General features: G+C 43.8%; 1 protein-coding gene across 2 annotated transcripts in view; it reads right to left on the minus strand.

Annotated features, from left to right (window-relative positions):
- Positions 1-19,355, minus strand: part of CWF19L2 (CWF19 like cell cycle control factor 2) — a 60,937-nt gene that overhangs the window by 12,161 nt on the left and 29,421 nt on the right. For both annotated transcript variants that reach the window (XM_056115007.1, XM_056115006.1), the window contains exons 11-14: positions 18,050-18,166; positions 15,415-15,552; positions 2,468-2,680; positions 985-1,101 (exon numbers count right to left, since the gene is read on the minus strand). In XM_056115007.1, coding sequence (XP_055970982.1) covers positions 985-1,101; positions 2,468-2,680; positions 15,415-15,552; positions 18,050-18,166 — 585 coding nt within the window. The remainder of the gene's footprint in view (positions 1-984; positions 1,102-2,467; positions 2,681-15,414; positions 15,553-18,049; positions 18,167-19,355) is intronic.

A 19,355-nucleotide genomic window follows, 5' to 3' on the forward strand; every position in this document is an offset into this window, starting at 1 on the left:
TACACAGAACTTAAATAAACATCCCTTCTTCTGGTATTCTTAACAGCCTGATGAAAAGAGTAGTATAGAGTCTTTTGCAAGTCTTACATTTTTCACATTTTCTAACTTGGGGACATGGAGGGGCTGAGTGTGGGGGGTCCCAGTATCCCTACTTCTCATTAAGCATTAGAAAAGCAAAATTTTTCTTTCCTTTTTTTGGTCATTATGAGGTCTTAAAGTAATTCAACAGCAACTTTACCCATGTAGTGTCTTTCAATCTCTTAAAGAATCAGCCAGAAAAACAAATCCCTAAATTCAAAAGCTGAGCCAGATTATGTTTTTAAAGGTGTGAAAATGAAAGCTAGTAACAAAATCAGAACAGAGAAGCTCAGGGCCTGGAGCGATAGTACAGTGGGTAGGGAGTTTGCCTTGCATGTGGTCGACCTGGGTTTGATCCCCGGCATCCCATAAGGTCCCCTGAGCACCGCCAGCAGTAATTCCTGAGTGCAGAGGCAGGAGTCACCCCTGAACACTGGCAGCTGTGATACCGTCCCCCAAAAATAGCAAAAAAAAAAAAAAAAAGAACAGAGAAGGTCAGTCAGTCCCACAAGCAGACATACAGCAACTGCTGAATAAAGCCTGTGGCTTCTGACTTTCTCTTTTAGTATATGAAAATATATTTCAGCTCTAATTTATTAGCTTACTGCAGTAAGAATGATAATCTCATTCTTCACATAAGCACAGATCCAAAATCTTAGCCTGATGAAAAGAAGAAGTTATTTTATCAGTTAATTGAGTAGAGAATAGCTTTCTAAATGGGAGATGCATAAGAGAAATAAAATAAACAAGTAGTGGAAAACATCACGTTCTGCACACAGCTGCAGATATGCAAATGTCTAAAAGCGTTTCCACTAGGGAGTCACACCAGCGGCCAAGGCATCAGACCTGCTGGGACTCGTGCAGCGTCAAGCCTGTGGAGAGCATCCTGAGTGGTATCCTACCGACCTGCATCTCCTCCCAGATGTCTTCGTCCAGCAGGGTTGCCGCTCGGTGGTGCTGTAGAGGCACGATGAGGCAGTGCCCCTCGGTAAGGGACCGAACGTTAGGTAAACATAAGTAAACCTGGGGGGAGAGGGCAGAATACTGAGCGTTATTCTCAGCCTGAGGGAAACTGCCAACACCGAACGAGGTGGACCTGCTAGCAAGCACTATCTCTTGGCGGAGTGTTTTAAAGATGTTTAGCTTTAACGTTTAGCCTGAGGAACAGCATCCATTAAACTAGAAATTTATGGCACAAATCTCAGTTTTAAAAGCTTCACATCAAAAGAAAAAGAAAAGTAAAGAAAAGCTTCACACCTATGTTTTTACCCAGGAAAATTATAACACTTTATATTTGTCCCAGGACCTTCTTGAAACAATACATAGTCTTGCACCAAGAAAGTTTTTGCAAGAAACAAGATGACTAATGGAAACCAAGTGTAATCGACGCCTCTCATTGGTGGAGGCAAAAAGAAAAAAAGAAAAGAAACAAAGTGCACTCTCTCTGGCTTTTGTTAAACTCTGTATACACACCTACAAGCTGGTGCTACTTTTATAGTATACAAAAAATATATTTTAAAAACATTTGATGTATGGCCTGGGTTAGAATCACACCTACCTACACATGCAGGATGCAGTCAGCACGTGAGAAGTGAGCACATACATTCATAAGGAATGGGGACACTTTGCAAATGGACCAAATCTTAGTTTCCTTCTCTTTTTTGCAGTGCTAGGGATGATGCATGTGAGACACAAACTTCACACCAAGCCACATCCTCAGTTCTCTAATTTCACTTTTGTTAGGGCCTAGCCAGAGGTATTTTACAGGGAATTTATTCACTTAACAAAATTAGCAATTTTAAAAAACTGCTGGGTGGACAAATGAGGAGCTGATATGGATGTTTACACACACACACAAATATGTTTACAACTCAAAATCATTGTTGATTCTAGAAATGTAACAGATTCAAGGACATAGGGCACATACCCACTGCCTGCTACCAATACTCCAAGGAGCGGAATCATGCAAAGTGTGAACTTCCGCCATTTAAATATCAGCCCACTCTAAAGAAGATTCTAAGACTCATGGGAACTGATGGGGAAAATACTTTTCTCTTGGAGTGGGAGAGGCATGGGAGGGACCGCTCACAGGGCTGATGTGCATGCTTTGTGGATGCAGGCCTGGGTTCCACCCCTGACATCATATGGTTCCCCACACACCACCAGGAGTAACCCCTGAGCACTCTGAGATATGACCCCAAATCTAAAACAAAACAAAGCAAAAAAAAATAATAATAAAGCTCATGCTTCTACTCAAGGTTTAGGTCCAAAATCTAATGTTTCTCTTATTCAGAATAAGAGAAGGATTCCTGGGATCCTAGAAGAGGATGAAGAAAAGAACAAATCTACATATGCCACAAAAAAAGAAACGAAAGGTTTTGTTCCTCACCTTGACTCCTATTGCGACAATAAGGTGCTTGGGAAACTGGGAGCTGTCGAAACAGTACAAACACTTGTCCATCTGAGCCACCAGACTCCGATGCTCAGCAATGGCCCTTTTCCTCTGATTCTCTTCCTCTTCACCCAGATGTTGTCGCTCAGCCGCCTTGGAGACGAACATGTCGTCCAGAGTATAATAGTCTCCGTTTGTTTTTCCCATAAACTGGAAAAGCAAAAGGGCAGGAGTGAGAGTAGAACAGAGGTGTCTACATGATACAGAGCCGACAAAGGCACTTCTGTAAGTTCTATAATAAAACTTATATAAAGAAATTTTTTTTACTCGTGTCCTCATTTTCATTCGTTTCCAGGAATCTTTTGATTTCCTCTTTGATTTCCTTTCTAAGCCACTCATGAGTGGAGGGGAGAAGGCAGATGGAATAGAGAAGGGATCACTTAGAAAATGATGGCTGGAGGAATCAGTCGGGATGGGAGATGTGTGCCGAAACTAGATAATGGACCAAACATGATGACCTCTCAGTGTCTGTATTGCAAACCATGGTGCCCCAAAGTAGAGAGAGAGTGTGGGGAATATTGTCTGCCATGGAGGCAGGGGAAGGTTGGGGAAGGGGGGTACACTGGGGAGATTGGTGGTGGGGAGTGTGCACTGATGGAGGGATGGGTGTTCGATCACTGTGTGATTGTAACCCAAACATGAAAGCTTGTAACTTTCTCACGGTGATTCAATAAAATTTTAAGAAAAAAAATGTTTAAATTAGAATTCAAGCTTCTCTTCAAGGTTCAAGCTATCATCACGATCATCATGCTGAGTATTTTGAGTATTTATGTTTCTTTTCTCTAATTTTTTAAACACCATGATTTACAAATACAGTTGTTCTTAACAGACATTTTGGATATTTAATGGCCCAACACCAATCCCACTGCCAGGGTCCCCAGTTTTCCAGAGCCCCTGTCAAGACTGCCCCCTTTGCAGGCAAATTCACTTCATATTGGTTGTTACAACAAACCAGCAAATTATCAGAAAACAGGTCAATAAGGTCAGTTTTGATACCCATGCCCTCTCACGGTGGTGCCACTTAGCCCCGTCTGAGACAGACTGCACCGGCTGGTATCGAGGCACCATCTGTGTTTTGATGCCGTGACTGAGCTCAGAGGGCGTTTAGGCGACCTCCCATCAAATTTGCTGTGCTCCTACCGGGCTGTCAGAGCAGTGGAAAGGGGGAGGTGTCAGCCAGGCGCTCCAGGAGCATGAGGTTGGGCCATTTATGGCTGGGCGTGGGGGCGGCTGGGCTGAGAAGCCAATGAGTTTTCAGCCCAGAGATTGATCAAGACGGGGCAATTTGGCAACTTAATCTACGACGCACGTTTCTATGCGATCTGGTTGTTTCCTAGTCCTGTGAGGTGGGGGCTATTATCACTGCCATTTAATAAATGAGGACACCAGAGAAAGGTTAAGTAACCACTTTAGCTTTGACATTAGTATGCAGCCTCCGTAGGAGATGAAGCATTTTTAACTGCATCTCCAGGGGCCTTATCCACACCTCTCCTGTATAAGCTACAGTGAGGAGATGCTTTTAAGACACACATACATACATATTTTATTTATGTCTCTGCTTGAAGCCTCCAAATTGTTCTGCATTATGAACGGCATCAAGTCAGACTCCAGCGTGTCCTACCTAGCGTCCCACCTCCCAAAGGCATAACGATAAGAGCTTGAGTTCTACAGTCAGAAAGTCCCTGGTAAATCAGACCACCAGTCTGTATAATCTCAGAAAAATCTAATGCCTCCACATTCTGTAAACTAATAATGGGAAGAACAATGTTATCTAATCAGAGGATCTCCTTTAATCCTTGTAAGACAGGCCCACACAGGAAGGGCTCGTAGATGCAAATTGCTGTTATTACAAAGCTCTTCCTGTGCCCAGTCTCTCTTGGCACACTTGATCCCCTCCCTTCTAAGTAGCACACAGACTCCCATGTCTGCCTCTCTCTTCAGGCTCATCTCCCTGCACAAACGGCGGCCCCGACTCAAAAATGACTGCTTTGACTTCAGGTCTTTGTCCCAGCCAGGATAGAGCACACTTGGACGACGAGAGCTGGTCACTGGGCATTTTCACGGTGACAGTGGCCCACTATGTTGCAGCTATTAATAGAAACTGAAAGTTTCCTTTCATCCAAATATCCCCATGACATAGAAATTGTCATTCTCACTTGACAGATTAAAAAGCTGAGGTTAAGCGACACTAAATAACTTCATTGAAAATCTCACGGCCATTTTTCAAACATCACAGAGTTAACAGGAGATGGTGAAGAAGCGGAATGCTGGCCGGAGGAACCGAGGCCAGGGACTGCCTGCTTCCAGAAGTGGCTCTCCACAGTGCTCCGGCCTGCAGCAGGCCAAGCCCCATATCTGATGGCCCACACTACCAGCAAGGCAAAATGAAAACCTGGGGAGGGCAGGAACAGTGACCAGCGCTTCCTAAGACTCTCTAATGCCAGGTGATCCCATGCATACGGGACAATAAAGAAACCAAGAAAGGAGCTAAACCATCCCCAGTGGAAACAAACCCTGAGACTCAGACAACAGAATTAGGGCTGTAGGGGCCAAGGGCAGGGGCAGAGGGAAGGACTGGGAGGTCTGGGGGCACTGGGAGGAGTGAGGAGGCTCTGATAATGCCTCCCGTAGTACTGTATTATTCACTCAATTAAAAAATCGGCTTAAGAAAGGAAACTTAGAACCAGACAGATAGTAGAACAGGTAAAAAACTCACCTTGTTTGTGGCTGACGAGTTCAATCACATGGTCCCCTACACCCTGCCAGAAGTGATCCCTGAGCACAGAACCCGGAATGACCCCTAACACAGAGCCAGGAGTAATCCCTAAGCACAGAGCCAGGAGTCAGCCCTGAGCACAGAGCCAGGAGTCAGCCCTGAGCACAGAGCCAGGAGTCAGCCCTGAGCAGCCATAGTCAGGTGTGGTCCAAACCCCAAGCCCCCAGACTGCCACCCCCCAAAAAGAAACATATATTTTAAAACATAGCAAAGCTTCATTTCTAACTTAATCTCTACAGCATAATAAAAAGAATCACAAGTTTTTATCTACAAAATTTTTATCAATCAAGTTGGGGGCATTTATCAAAAAGAATAGGTCTCTAATAGGAATTTATCTTATCTGAAATGTAGTAAGAGAATATGTAACCTCTATTTAACTGTAACTATGTCTTCATGTAATATAGTTACAGAAACAGTTATTAAACATAAGTCCATAGCTGACCAGAGATAATATTCTATTTAAATTCAATCTTTTGAACACAGACGTCAGTACTTCTATTCCTTAAATCTGTGCTCCACGCATGTTGCCAAACTTCTCTGATTTATTCTTAGTGTTTGGATTAAATATGGTACAGCCCTGCCAATTAAATCTGAATGATTCCTCCACACAACTGAAATATGGTGCTTATTTACCTAAGAACAATAACTCTACTTCTAGCCTGCAGTTTTCTTTATCTTCTCTTTGGGGTCTGTTCTAAATGCTTTTAAGTGATGTTTAACCATCTCTGATGACCTTAAAAATCTTTCTACATTTGTCAATGATAATCAACATTTGGAGGTGGGGGGGGTGCAACTGTTAACAGAGAGTTTAAGAAAGGGGGAAAAGTGAAAAAACTGGAGGGAAAAAGATGAAGAGGTAAGAAACAGTGTATGTGTTTTTACATTTAGAGTTCTTTGAAAAAGCTAATAATATGGTGTGAGTTCATAAGGGTAGCACTGTAGCACTGTCCTCCCATTGTTCATCGATTTGCTCGAGCGGGCCCAGTAATGTCTCCATTTGTCCCTGGCATGTGCTAGTGTAGCCCGATGACATATTGGGGACTCTTTCAGGATCAGGGGAATGAGGACCATCACTGTTACTGTTTTTGGCATATCAAATACACCACGAAGAGCTTGCCGGGCTCTGCCGTGCGGGCAGGATACTCTCAGGAGCTTGCCGGGCTCTCTGAAAGGTATGGAGGCTTTTGGGGCAGTCGCTAATCACCTTTTACAGGTGTTCCCAGTCAGGCATATATGTGGGCATGATACTCTCAGTAGCCTGCCGGGTTCTCTGAGAGCGAGAATTAGAGAATAAGAGGTCTAAAAAAAATTCGCGGCCGCGCGCTTCTGGGAGCTTGGTTGTATAGTCTCTGGATCCTGGCTGTTGATGGGGTTACACAGCAGTTGGTGGGTATAACTATCTAGCTACTGGAAGGTGGGGGATCTGGGTGGAGGAGGTCCAGTCCCGATCTGAGCAGGCTTGGAGATCTCAGCCCTGGATCCCGCACACCTGGGTTCCTCTGCCGGTTCCTTCATGCATGAAGCTCATTCAAGTGTGTGGAGAGTGGCCTCAGCATGGCTTTGTCTGGGTGCCAGAGTTCTTCAGCTGCCAGGGCTCTGCTCAGGGCGGAGAGGGAAACTCAACCCGCCCTCCTCCAAGGGGCCCCAGTGAGGACAGCCAGGCACGGGGGCAGAAGACTTGGACTTGTTCTCTTCTAGGAGCTTGGTTGTATATAGTACATCATAATGGTCGATTTGCTCGAGCGGGCCCAGTAACGTCTCCATTGGAGACTTTGTTGTTACTGTGTCTGGCATATCGAATACTCTCGGTAGCTTGCCGGGCTCTCCGAGAGACACCATAAATTTTAAAACGCTGAGAATTGCCTTTTCAAATAAACCAGAAAATGTGGTAAGTGGTTACATCAATTTTTAAAAATGAGATTTAAAAAGAAATAAAAAGGAGAAAGATGTTAGTCAGTACTACCCAAAGTGATCTATAGATTTAAAAAAAAAAATTTAAAAAGCATCTCAAAACCCCAATGACAGTTTCTTCAGAAATAAATAATTCATCCTAAAATTTCATGGAATCACAAGGGGCTACAAACAGCCAAATAATTTCTATCACCAAACCCAGTTATAGTTTATCCTAATCTGAGTATTTGGCACCTTAACCTGTTAAATGCTAATTCAGCGGCTGGCCTCCACAGCCCCTGCGTAGCTGAAAGATGGAACATGGGAGAGCCACTGGTGGGGCAGGGTGCAGAGACAGGACTCGTGGTAAAGTGAGCATCTTCCTCTGCTCCTGCATCCTTGTCACAAGCCCTAGGAGAGTCATGACTTTTGGAAATGGGTCCCCTAATAAATGCACTTTTCAACACAGTGAGAAAAGCCCTTCATTTTCCACGGTAACTCTGTCAGAAGGTCACCATCCAGCCAGGCCCTCCGACAACAACAACCTTTCTGACATGATAACAAGCTCAAGGAGAAAATTTAAGTTCTGGACAGGAGCTTCCTCATCTGCCCCCCCCCCCCACCACCACCACCACCACTGCCACCTACAAACCGCAGAGCCTGTACCCTTCCCTTCTGCTCTCACCAGCGGACACGGCTCCCCTCTAAAGGGCTCAGGAACGCGCCCACACTGCACTGGGCTCACTCCCTACACTCCGAACTGCTCCTGCAGCCTGCCCAGCTCTCCCTCCCCCCGAACATGGCTCTTTCTCTCCCTTGTCAACAACGCTTCCAAATCAGAATGGGAGCATTTGCTTCTTCTATTTCAGACATCCCTCGGAATACAAATCACCTTTCATTTCAGTCAGAGCTAATCCTCTTGAGTCAACTGTCTAGGGAAGAGAAATCAAGATTGTATTAAACAGTGACTAATAACTGATAACGATGAAGAAGGTGTCAAACTAGGGCTGATGTTTAGAATACAACCATTATTACAAATTGGTAGAATGAGTCTCTCTTGAACAACCAAATTTCAAAACATCGAAGGGGTTACCCTTTCAGTACAAAAACATTCCTTAATGTAGTCAACGTGAAAGATCATGTTTCCAAACACTGAAAGTTTCCTGCCTTCTAAAACTACCTATCTAGGCTGAATTCAAATGTTGTGGCTTTCCAGACAGCACTGCTGTGTGGCCTGGTGTCCTGGCGATGGAAAATCCTTCAAGCTTAAATCTGGGAGACAAAGCAGGGTGGGGCACATGCGAGCACACACCTGGGCCAGGTTCTGCTCCCAAGCCACGTGGTTCCTGAGCATAATCGGGGACTATCCAGCAGTGGTCTGGTGCCCAGCAGTACCCCTTCTAGGCACTACACTGAACCACACTCCTGGTGGGGCCCTGGGACTTCCTGAGCACCACCTGGGAGGTTCACCCCACCAAAATTTAAATTAAAAAATATATGAATACAATCTTTTTATGTCTCTCCCTCTCTTTCTGACTCATTTCGCTTAACATGATACTTTCCATGTTGATCCATTTATATGCAAATTTCATGACTTCATCTTTTCTAACAGCTGCACAGTATTCCATTGTGTAGATGTGCCAAAGTTTCTTTGACCAGTCATCTGTTCTTGGGCACTGAGGTTTTTTTCAGATTTTGGCTATCTGTGGAATATAAAGTAACAGAATGGAAGACTAACAACCAAGACTACAACCAAGAATAGTAGCGATAAGGACTAGGAGGTTTACTCTTTGGCTTGGAAGCCTGTCTCAAACGCTGGGGGAAAAGGCAGTTCAGAGAGAGAAGGGAACACCAAGTAAAGGGTATGTGGAGGACCAGCTCAGGCTGGGAGATGTGAGCCAAATGTAGACTATAGATCAAACACAATGACCACTGATTGCCTCTAGTGCAAACTACAACATCCAAAAGGAAAAAGAGTGGGGGTATGGTGCCGCCAACAGGTCAATCTGTACCTGTGAGGCGAGTGCATCAGCAGCCTCATGGCGCCTTCAGACTTCCAGATACCCCAAAATTGCTGCTGTGCCTTTGGCTAGACCCCAAAAACTTGGGGCAAAGTTTACCAAGAAAGTAAACGGCCAAAAGTTAGGTATGTGGGAAACACACCCACAAACCACCTCCAGCTCAGCTATATAATTGGAGGCAAGGCCTCTTTGGTTCCTGATTGAACTGCTTAATGGACATGATCCCAGAGACTCAGAAACGAATCTCAGAACCCAGTGGCTTTAGGTAGAAATGCGTCTGGTCTCTGCAGTAGGCTACCGGTGCTGGGCCAACCCAGGTGGGAATAGGTTTCGTGCCTTGGCCTGTTCCCCCTGGCGGCCCTGTGGCCGCCATTCATCTGAGGCCACTGGATAGTCACATTTGGGCCCCCAGTGATGAGACACACAGGGCCTCACGGGATGGGGGTGGAGCCGGGCTTGTCCTCCCCACCCCAACGAGACCCCAAGTCATCGCCCACGAACAGCCTCTCTGGCTCCTGATCAAGCTGCTTAACGGCCATGATCCTAGAGACTCAGAAACAAATCTCAAAACCCAGTGGCTTTTGGCAGAAATGCATCCGGACTCCACAGTACGTTACTGTCGCTGGGCCACCCCAGGGAGGAAAGGGTGTTGTCCCTCCGCCTGCTCCCTCTTGGCGACTTGGTGGCTGTCATCCTCCAGAGGCCATTGGACATCCTCCAGAGGCTTGGGCCTGCAGTGACGAAACTTGTTGGGCCTCACGGGATGGGGGGGTTGGGGGGGTGGAGCCGGGCCTGTCCTCCCCACCCCAACGAGATCCCAAGTCATCGCCCACGAACAGCCTCTCTGGCTTCTCATCAAGCTGCTCAACGGCCTTGATCCCAGAGGCCCTCCCGTTGATCATCGATTTGCTCGAGCGGGCCCAGTAACGTCTCCATTGGAGACTTTGTTGTTACTGTGTCTGGCATATCGAATACATCACGGGGAGTTTGCCAGGCCATGATCAACGGCCATGATCCCAGAGACTCAGGAGCAGATCTCTAAACCCAGTGGCTTTTGGCAGAAATCCCTCCAGATTTAAGTGTTAAAATTTCGGAATTTCAAAACCACATGTCCCTACTGCAGCCACACGACATCATATGTTATTCATAACCAGCAATAGAACACAAATTGTCTATTGTTGCCTTTTCAGCAGATCTGAGTATTGGGGTAAAATCTCAAATAATGGTGGGTCTGGTGTCGAAATAGTGAATGTGATCAAAGTAGAGAGAGAGTAATGTGGAAATCATCTGCCCCACAGGCAGGGGAAGGGTGTGGGATGGGGGTATACTGGGATTTTTGGTGGTGGAGAATGGGCACTGGTGAAGGTACGGGTGTTTCATTGTATGACTGAGACTTAGACCCAAAAGCTTTGTAACTGCTCTCACGGTGATTCAATAAATAAAATTATAAAAAATGGGAAAAAAAAGTAAGGTGGAGTTCAAGCACAATTCTATCAGCTAATCAGTGGCTGAATAAATAGCAGTACTCCTACAAAAAAAAAAAATGGAAAAAGAGAGCAAAAGGAAATGCCCTGCCACAGAGGCAGGGTGGGGTGGAGGGGGATGGGGTGGAGGTGGTGGGAAGGATACTGGGATCATTGGTGGTGGAGAATGGGCAGCGGTAGAGGGATGGGTACTTGATCATTGTATGACTGAAACACAAGCATGAAAGTTTGTAAGTCTGTAACTCTACCCCACGGTGAAAAAAATAATTTTTAAAATATATGAATACCAGATTTAGAAATTTTCCTAATATAGGATGGCTGTTGGGTCAATTCCTGTGATATGCCACAACCCAGAGAGGGTCTCTGGGCTCTGCCTGCTTCCATGCTGCTCTGTCAACTTGGATTTCACACTTTCAGTCATTTCTGACTTCTGATTGGCTGCTTGTATTGTACTTCTGGTCTAAAACTGAATAAGCAAGTACATTAGAATTACACACAATATAAAAACAGGGTTCTAAGGGCACCTTCTCTGGTAATTAAAGGTTAAATACAGAGCAAAAATACAAACAAGTGTGACCTCTGCCATGCAGCCACATCTCTGGCCCCCAGATGACTTAAGTTTTAAGTTGATGACTTAAGTTTTAAGTTGGTTACAAAAATGTGTGCACAAAACCCTATCAATAACAGTACTGTAAATCATGGTACATAAAAGAAAAAGTAATAAAATTAATCCCAGAGTCTGAAAAAAAATTCAAAAGCTAGACAGCAATGTAACAAGATTTGATTAGCATCAAGAGAAAAGATATAAAATACCACATATCAAAACCAGGACATGTCTTATGATGCCAAAATACTCACAATACTGAAAACAAGGAAACTGATTTCATACATTTCCAAAAGTTAACTGAAAACTATAAAACCTAAACACTAATAAATTTTTTTCAAGGTGAAACAAATTCTACTTCAACAAATACAAGAAACAACAGATTATTTAAAGCAATATAATGAAACAGATTTTGGTCTTGATCTCACACATTTGTACTACACCGGGAAACACCATATTACCCTACTGTTTTACAAATAACTACAAGTCATACTTTACAAAGAATCAGAATCACTATGATCTAAGTTCACTGACAACAGACTTTCAAACATCGCCTTTATGAAGAGACTGTGCGTCAGCTATTCATATAATTACTGAAAAGTGCACAAGAAAATCCACAATCCTTGAGACGCAGCATGATGAGTAAGTGACTAGGAAGTTTCCAATGAGAGAAACTTCAGATAAAATGCACTGTGACAGCAGCTCTAGGCTGACATGCTCTATTGATGAAAACTGCTCTGGTAAATCATGTCCCACTGCAGCATCCAAGACAGCAGCTACACAGATACGCCGAACAGATGAGAATCTTTGCTACTGAAACGCCTTAATGGGGGCGGAGAGGGAACAGACTGACAGAACTCCACTGAACCCACAGCAGAATACTCTGGGACAACAGATCATTCACTGCTGGAGAATGTGAGGGTGCTTTTTGTTAGGTTGGTGCCAGAAATCCAGCTCAGTGACTCGCACAAAGTGTGACCACTTTCCTCTAAGGAAAGCATTTTGGATAATTTTTAGCAGATTATTCTTAACCAGCAATACAAAATAAATTATTTAGGATCTGCCTTTGGGGGAGGTTTGGGTGGCAGTGGGAAAGTTCAAAATAATGGTGGGGGGAAGGTATAATAGTGGTGGGATTGGTTTTGGAATACTGAATGCAATGAATTATTGTGAACAACTCTATAAAAATAAAAAACAAACAAGTGTGACCTCTGCCATGCAGCAACATCTCTGACCCCCAGATGACTTAAGTTTTAAGTTGGTTACTGACTTATTCATGTCCATCATAAAATACCTGAAAATTTAAGTTATTAGAAAATGTTTTCCTGGAACAAGAATGAACCTCTTTTCATAAGTACTTGTCTCAAGAGAGGAAACAACACACCCTGGGACATGCATGGAAACAGAGAAGAAATCCCTGCTATGATGCACATCTCAGCCCGGAAATGCTCCACAAGGCACTGAGGATACACATGGATATTTAAGGAGCAATAAGAGGTCTGGTCTATTAATAACTAAAAACACTGGAGATTCTGCATCCCACACTCTTACTAAGTAAACAAACAAAAAACTTTCAGTGCTAGTTATAATAAACAAGGGGCAATGATTTTAACAGAAGCGTTTCTAGGTCTAAAAGAACTGGAAATGTTGCCGGTAATCCCCATCATCCTGGCTTTGCTAGATCAATAATTTAACATAAAACTACTGAGAAGTGTGGGGAAAGTGCTTTTTTTCTCTTAAGTCTAATAACATTTTCAAGAAGACTGTTCATAAGATTTATTCACATTTTTCTCAGAAGTCAGTACTGCTTGATCTTATGTTTACTTTTCCAATCTCCGGCTTTATTGCATCAAGCACAGGATGCCAGTAGGTATAAATCTGAATCCTTCCCTTAAGCCTTTGTTGGAAGAGGGACAATGATCACAGTCAGAGACAGAACTCTGATCCAACACATGTTGTTGACTTACGTGTAATTCTGTGGAGATGATACTCAACCAATTAACTTCTCTAGAGCATAAAAATGCACAGAGACATACAGAGATTACTCAGGGCTGAAGAACGTGTGGGTGGGGGCGAGCAGTGAGTTAGATAAAGCTTCTGTTGGGGATGATTTTGTTCTGGAAGTGACGGAGGTGATGACTGTGTGACACTGTGAATCTAAATGTAACTGGACTGTAAAAGCTATAAAAGGTTTCATGGTTAAACATTGGTAAATGTACTTTACCATAAAGTGAAAAAGAAATGAGACCTGAAAAAATCTGTTAGGTGAATTACTTCTCTGGTTTTCTAACGGGGCGGGGCAGGGATGTAATTCATAAAATAGGCAACTATTTTGTTTAGCAGGCTGACCTGGATTCATGCCTGTATCTTTTAGAAAACAAAATCAAAATTCATCATGACTTGACACCCAAATTCCAAACATTTCCTAGGTGGTGTCAATGGACCACTCCCGTGACTTCACTTAGCCTTTCGTCCCCCCAAGTCCATTTGTGCCTCATGCAGCCTGGAGAGTGAGGAGGGCCCCAGTGGCTGCACCCCCCTCCCGAGGGCCCTGAGACCAGGCAGCTCTCATGGCTTGGGAGCGATGACTGCTAGCTCAGTGAGCATTACGAAAGGAAGGATTCAGGCTCCAGGACAAATGCTAGGAATACGAAGTGAGTATTTTAAAGACTACTTGCATGAAAAAATATCAAGCTTTGTCACAAATTTGGGTAAAACAGTAGAAATAGCAGCTTTTATTAGACACCAATGTATCCTGTTTTCTTGCAACTTAAGAGAAAAATCACCATTCCTTTTCGTCTCCCCATTCTTCTGGTTTACCTCCCAGTTTCCGCCCCTCCCAGCTCATTTTTAATTCTCTAGCACTACAAAAAGGGTAAAACTACTGCCCACGGTGGTAACAAAATTAATGAGAAAAGATGGATATAGAACTCATGAAGATGTGCCCAAGTTTACGTTGCCAAGGAAACACTGACGTCCTAGATTTTAAATGGAAGAGATTATATTTAAAGAATGGTGGAGTCAATCGAGTGTATTTTGAGAAAAAGCAAAGCACACACCTCTTATTCCCAAATACCAATAAGTGACACATGGAAAATTGTACAAAGAAAATTAAATGTAGGCAACAATCAGCAACTATCTGTTCCTCTGAGTCACTGAAAAGGCAGCGCTGTGAAACAGAGAAGGCTGCCCTGCAAGACGAAAGCCGGGCTGCGAGGCTGGGACGTGGCCTGGCAGGGCCCCAGATTCCTGGTCCCTGCTGGACTCCACACCAGGTTCTCAGGTGAAGAGAGCCAACGCTTTGGCACTGGTGGCTGCCCTCACTCAGGAGCCTGATTTGATATGTTGCCCCACCTCCTCTCCCCCACCCCCAACACACACACACACACACACACACACACACACACACACACACACACACTTAATCCATGCAGACGGTTCAGTTTTCCTACTGGTAAAATGTGAAGGTTCAGGCAAAATTAGCCATGCTCCCTCCTAGAATCAAATCATTTCTGTGATGTTAAAAGGAAGAAACTTTCTCACCAAAAAGAAGCTTCTATAAACCGTGCTCTCCCAGGAAATTCGAGGAGCACAGAGATCATGACAGGTTTGTGAGAATAAGGCACACAGCCCTGGCCGCAGCATTGTGACTGTTCCTTTTATTCATGAATTATACACCAACCCCCCTGGAAAATACAGAGAGGCGGAGAAAACCCTGCAAAGTCACATCCTGGCGCTGAAGACTCTGCTCAGCAGCCTGGGCCACACGCCTGTGTTACTCAGAGCCATGTGCCTGGGCTGGGCTGGTGACATGCCTGGGATGGTCTGGGGTCACTTGCTAGCACTTAGGTACTCCTGGCGAGGAGTCATCAGGAGACCCCAGGTTCAAATACCAAAACCAAAATCAAAATATTCAAAGTCCCTAATGAGTAGTTGTCCCAATCAAATACGTGGTCCCAATCGAATCAATTCTGTGTGTTCCTAATATATCTTATAAAGTATTTAATAAGTTAAGATCTGAAAAACCAGCTTTTTCTGAAGAGCAAACAGTTGCTAGCGAGAATCCCCAACTTTTCAAAGTTCAGAGGTATCCTTGGAAGGAACCTTACCTTAGATGCCATTCTCATAAAAAGTTTGTTTTGAGTTTCAGCAGTTCCCATCTTCTCGTTCTTGACTAAATCATCCAAGCTTAGATCATCATCATCATGAAAGTATCTAACCCTTGATTTCTCTTCATGAGTAGAGGCCTAAGACAAAAATAAATGCTACTTAATGAAAGTATGCAACAATGGAATATTATGCAGCTATTAGAAATGATGAAGTCATGAAATTTGCATACAAAAGGTTCTACATGGAGAGTATCATGCTAAATGAAATGAGTCAGAAAGAGAGGGACAGATATAGAAAGACTGCACTCATCTGTGGAATATAAACTAACAGAATGGTTGACGAACACTAAAGAATAGTTGAGATAAGTACCAGGAGGTTTGCTCCACGGATTGGAAGCTGGCAGGACATGCTGGGGGGAAAGGCAGCTCAGATAGAGAAGGGAATACCAAGTAAAGGGTGTTTGGAGGATTCGCTCAGGATGGGAGAGGAGTGGCCAAACACGATGGCCACTCAATACCTCTATTGCAAACCACAACACCCTAGAGGAAAGAGAGAGCAAAAGGGAATGCCCTGCCACAGAGGCGGGGGCGGGGTGAGGGGATGAAGTTAAGGTTGTGGGTCCTGGTTGTTTTACCAGGATCACTGGTGGTGGAGAATGGGCACTGGTGGAGGAATGGGTACTAGATTATTGTATGACTGAAATGCAAGCGCAAAAATTTGTAAGTCTACAACTGTACCTCATGGTGTTTCACTAACAAAAACAGAAAAATAAAAAAGAATAAAGTTTTTTTTTTTTTTTTTTGCTTTTTGGGTCACACCCGGCGATGCACAGGGGTTATTCCTGGCTCATGCACTCAGGAATTACTCCTGGCGGTGCTCAAGGGACCATACGGGATGCTGGGAATCGAACCAACATCACCTGTGTGCAAGGCAAACGCCCTACCTGCTGTGCTATTGCTCCAGCCCCAAGAATAAAACTTTTTTTATGAGCAATCGACTAAACTTCTTAGCACCTACCACCAAAATACAGAAACATTAATTTGAAAAAATATACACAGACCTATGTTCTCTTTAGCACTTAACACTATAGCCAGAATATGGAAACAACCAAATGTTTTGTGATGGATCATGGTACATACACACATACACACACATACATACACACACACAAAAAAAAAGTGTGTAAGTTTCTGAAATATTTCTAAGGAACGGCATCAAAACTGATATACCATGTTAAAATCCACAATGTATCACAATCTTTCCTTCTACTTTAGCTCTTACTCTACCTGCTTTCAGGTGGAAAAATTTCTACTAAGGAAATTTTTTTTAAAAACCTTATTTATTCTGCCCTTATGACCTTTAGGTCCTCAAATGAAGACTCAACTATCTGTTTTCTGCAGTCTGGAGAAAAGGTTCCCTACCTTCTATCCCTTTTTCCCTCCTGTCCTCTGTTCTTCTCCTTGGAGTGAAATACCACCTCAAGGTGGAAAATAGTTTTCAACTATCCAGATGTCAGCTTTCGTATGGAAAATGAAGGCAAAGTATTAGCAAACCCACACTGAAGATCAGAAACTGTTTATATTCTTATTCCCATCTGTTCCGTCCTGGGTTTTCCTACCAATTGATTCTATACTACGTGTGATGAGAGAAGTGCTACTGAGGTCAGGACTGACTGTGTAGGCCTGCAGGGGCATCCAACTCTGAAAGGGCCCTTGTATGCCCTGCCAGAGGAGGTCCTGGGCATGATTCTCCCTCTCCGCTGGGAGATCGGCAAGCAAGCTAACAAGTGAAAAAACTCACAAGCAAGAAAACAAACACACAAACAAAAGCTTAAAGTGAATTTCTAGAGTTGGAAGATGGAAAAGAAAATTAGGTGTCTACAGTATCACAGGAACTTTAATTAAGGCATTGCCATTACAGGCACAGCCCGTCAACAGGTCAGATTAGCTGGAGCAGACCACGGGTCAGGAAAGCAAGGTTTTCCCTCAGAACTCTGAGGATAGATGTAAACAGAGGGGTTGAAGTGACAGTACAGCGGGTGAGGAACATGCCTTGCACACAGCTGACTCTGGTTTGATCTCCAGCACCACATATGGTCCCACAAGCCTCATCAGGCGTGGACCCTGAGCACAGAGTTAGGAGTAAACCCTGAGCACCAACATGTGTGCCCCCCAACAAAAATAAATATGCAAATGAGAGCCAGAGAGATGGTGCAGGGGTGATGGGGCATATTTTGCTGCAGCCAATTCCGGTTCTGTCCCAAGCACCACATGGTCAGCAACAGCTGCAGCCCAGGAGAATGCCAGGGTGGTCTAGGGACCCCCCAGCATGGCAGGACCCAAGCTGTCCAATTGGCTGAACACTGCTTGGGAGATGCAAAAACAATGGAAAAAGAAACAAGAAATAATAGCAAAGATACATGCACTAACAATTTAATTGCTTTAAGTACTCAACGTTCAGCCTTATCCAAAAATTATAAATGAATTTGATTTTACCTTGTAAAAGGCAGAAGTACAACATTCTAAGTTTTGGATAAGAAAGCAACTTTCTGAAAAATATTTTTCAATAGTCTGATGCGAAGAAAACCCCCCAGGGAGCCAAAGGAATTCCACACTGGACCTAGATTCTAAGTACCATGGATCTCTTCCTTCTTCCCCTGGTAGACTCTGCAGATTGTGCTGGTGCGCTCACAGGCCAGACGTGCCCAGAATGATCTGTTCGGACCAGGACCACTTCCTGCTCATCTTCACCCTGTGAAAGGATTCAGAGATCATGTGTGAAATGAGTATTAAAGAGTTGTGCACTCTGATTGGATAAAAGAAATCACAAAACGATGCTAGTTTTGACATAATACGGCTTACAGTAAATTTCCTAAATTTTCATTACCCAAGAAAATAGAACAATAATCGTTTTGGGGTTTGGATTTTGGGCTACACTTGGTTTTCTCCGGGTTCTGGACTCAGGGATCACAGAGCAGGTGCAAAGCAAGCACCCTACCCACTGTACTACCTCTCAGGCCCCAGAGAGGTTCTTCCTTTAAAGATTGTGTGGATCCAGAAGGAGAGAGAGAACAAAAGGGAATGCCCTGCCACAGAGGCAGGGTGGGATGGGGAGATAGGGGGTGGGAGGATACTGGGATTAGTGGTGGTGGTGAATGGGCACTAATGGAGGGATGGGTACTTGATCATTGTATAACTGAAACCCAAGTACAAAAATCTGTTAAGTCTACAACTGTGCCTCATGGTGTTTCTCTAAATTAAAAAAAAAAAAAGTGAAGCAAAAATAAAAATAAAAAAAATAAAGATTGTGTAGAAACTTGGTGACAAGAATTCAAGGAAAAGCAAACTTATTAATTCTGCCAATGATACTCCATACCAGTTGTTCTTTCATTTATCAATTTTTTTCTTTTTGGGTCATACCCAGCAATGTTCAGGGGTTTCCCTTGGCTCTGCACTCAGGAATTACTCCTGGAGGTGCTCAGGGGTCATATGGGATGCTGGAGATCAAACCTGGGTTGGCAAGAAAAGGCAAATACCCTACCCACTGTACTCACTTCAGCCCCTGTTCTTGCCTTTAAAATCCCTAAGATGCTTTCCACATCTCTCAATTCTAATAGAATTTATATCCTACTTTTAATCCAAAATATTTTGTTCTTATAAACATTTAGCCAACACATGTCTGGTAAAGAATAAATATAAGTAATATTCTGTTATAAGAACAGGATGCTTTTATCGCATAAAGAGGGGCCAAAGCAATAGCACAGTGAGGAGGGTGTTTGCCTTGCATGTGGCCAGCCTGGGTCCAATCCCCAGCCTCCTAAATGGTCCCCTGAGCATGGCAGAAGTGATTCCTGAGTGCAGAGCCAGGAGTAAGCCATGAGCACTGCCAGGTGTGCTCCCTCCAAAAATAATAGTAGAGAACTATTTCACCAAAAATCAAT

This window comes from Sorex fumeus, unplaced genomic scaffold, assembly GCF_029834395.1.
Source record: "Sorex fumeus unplaced genomic scaffold, SorFum_2.1 ptg000028l, whole genome shotgun sequence".
Classification (NCBI taxonomy): domain Eukaryota; kingdom Metazoa; phylum Chordata; class Mammalia; order Eulipotyphla; family Soricidae; genus Sorex; species Sorex fumeus.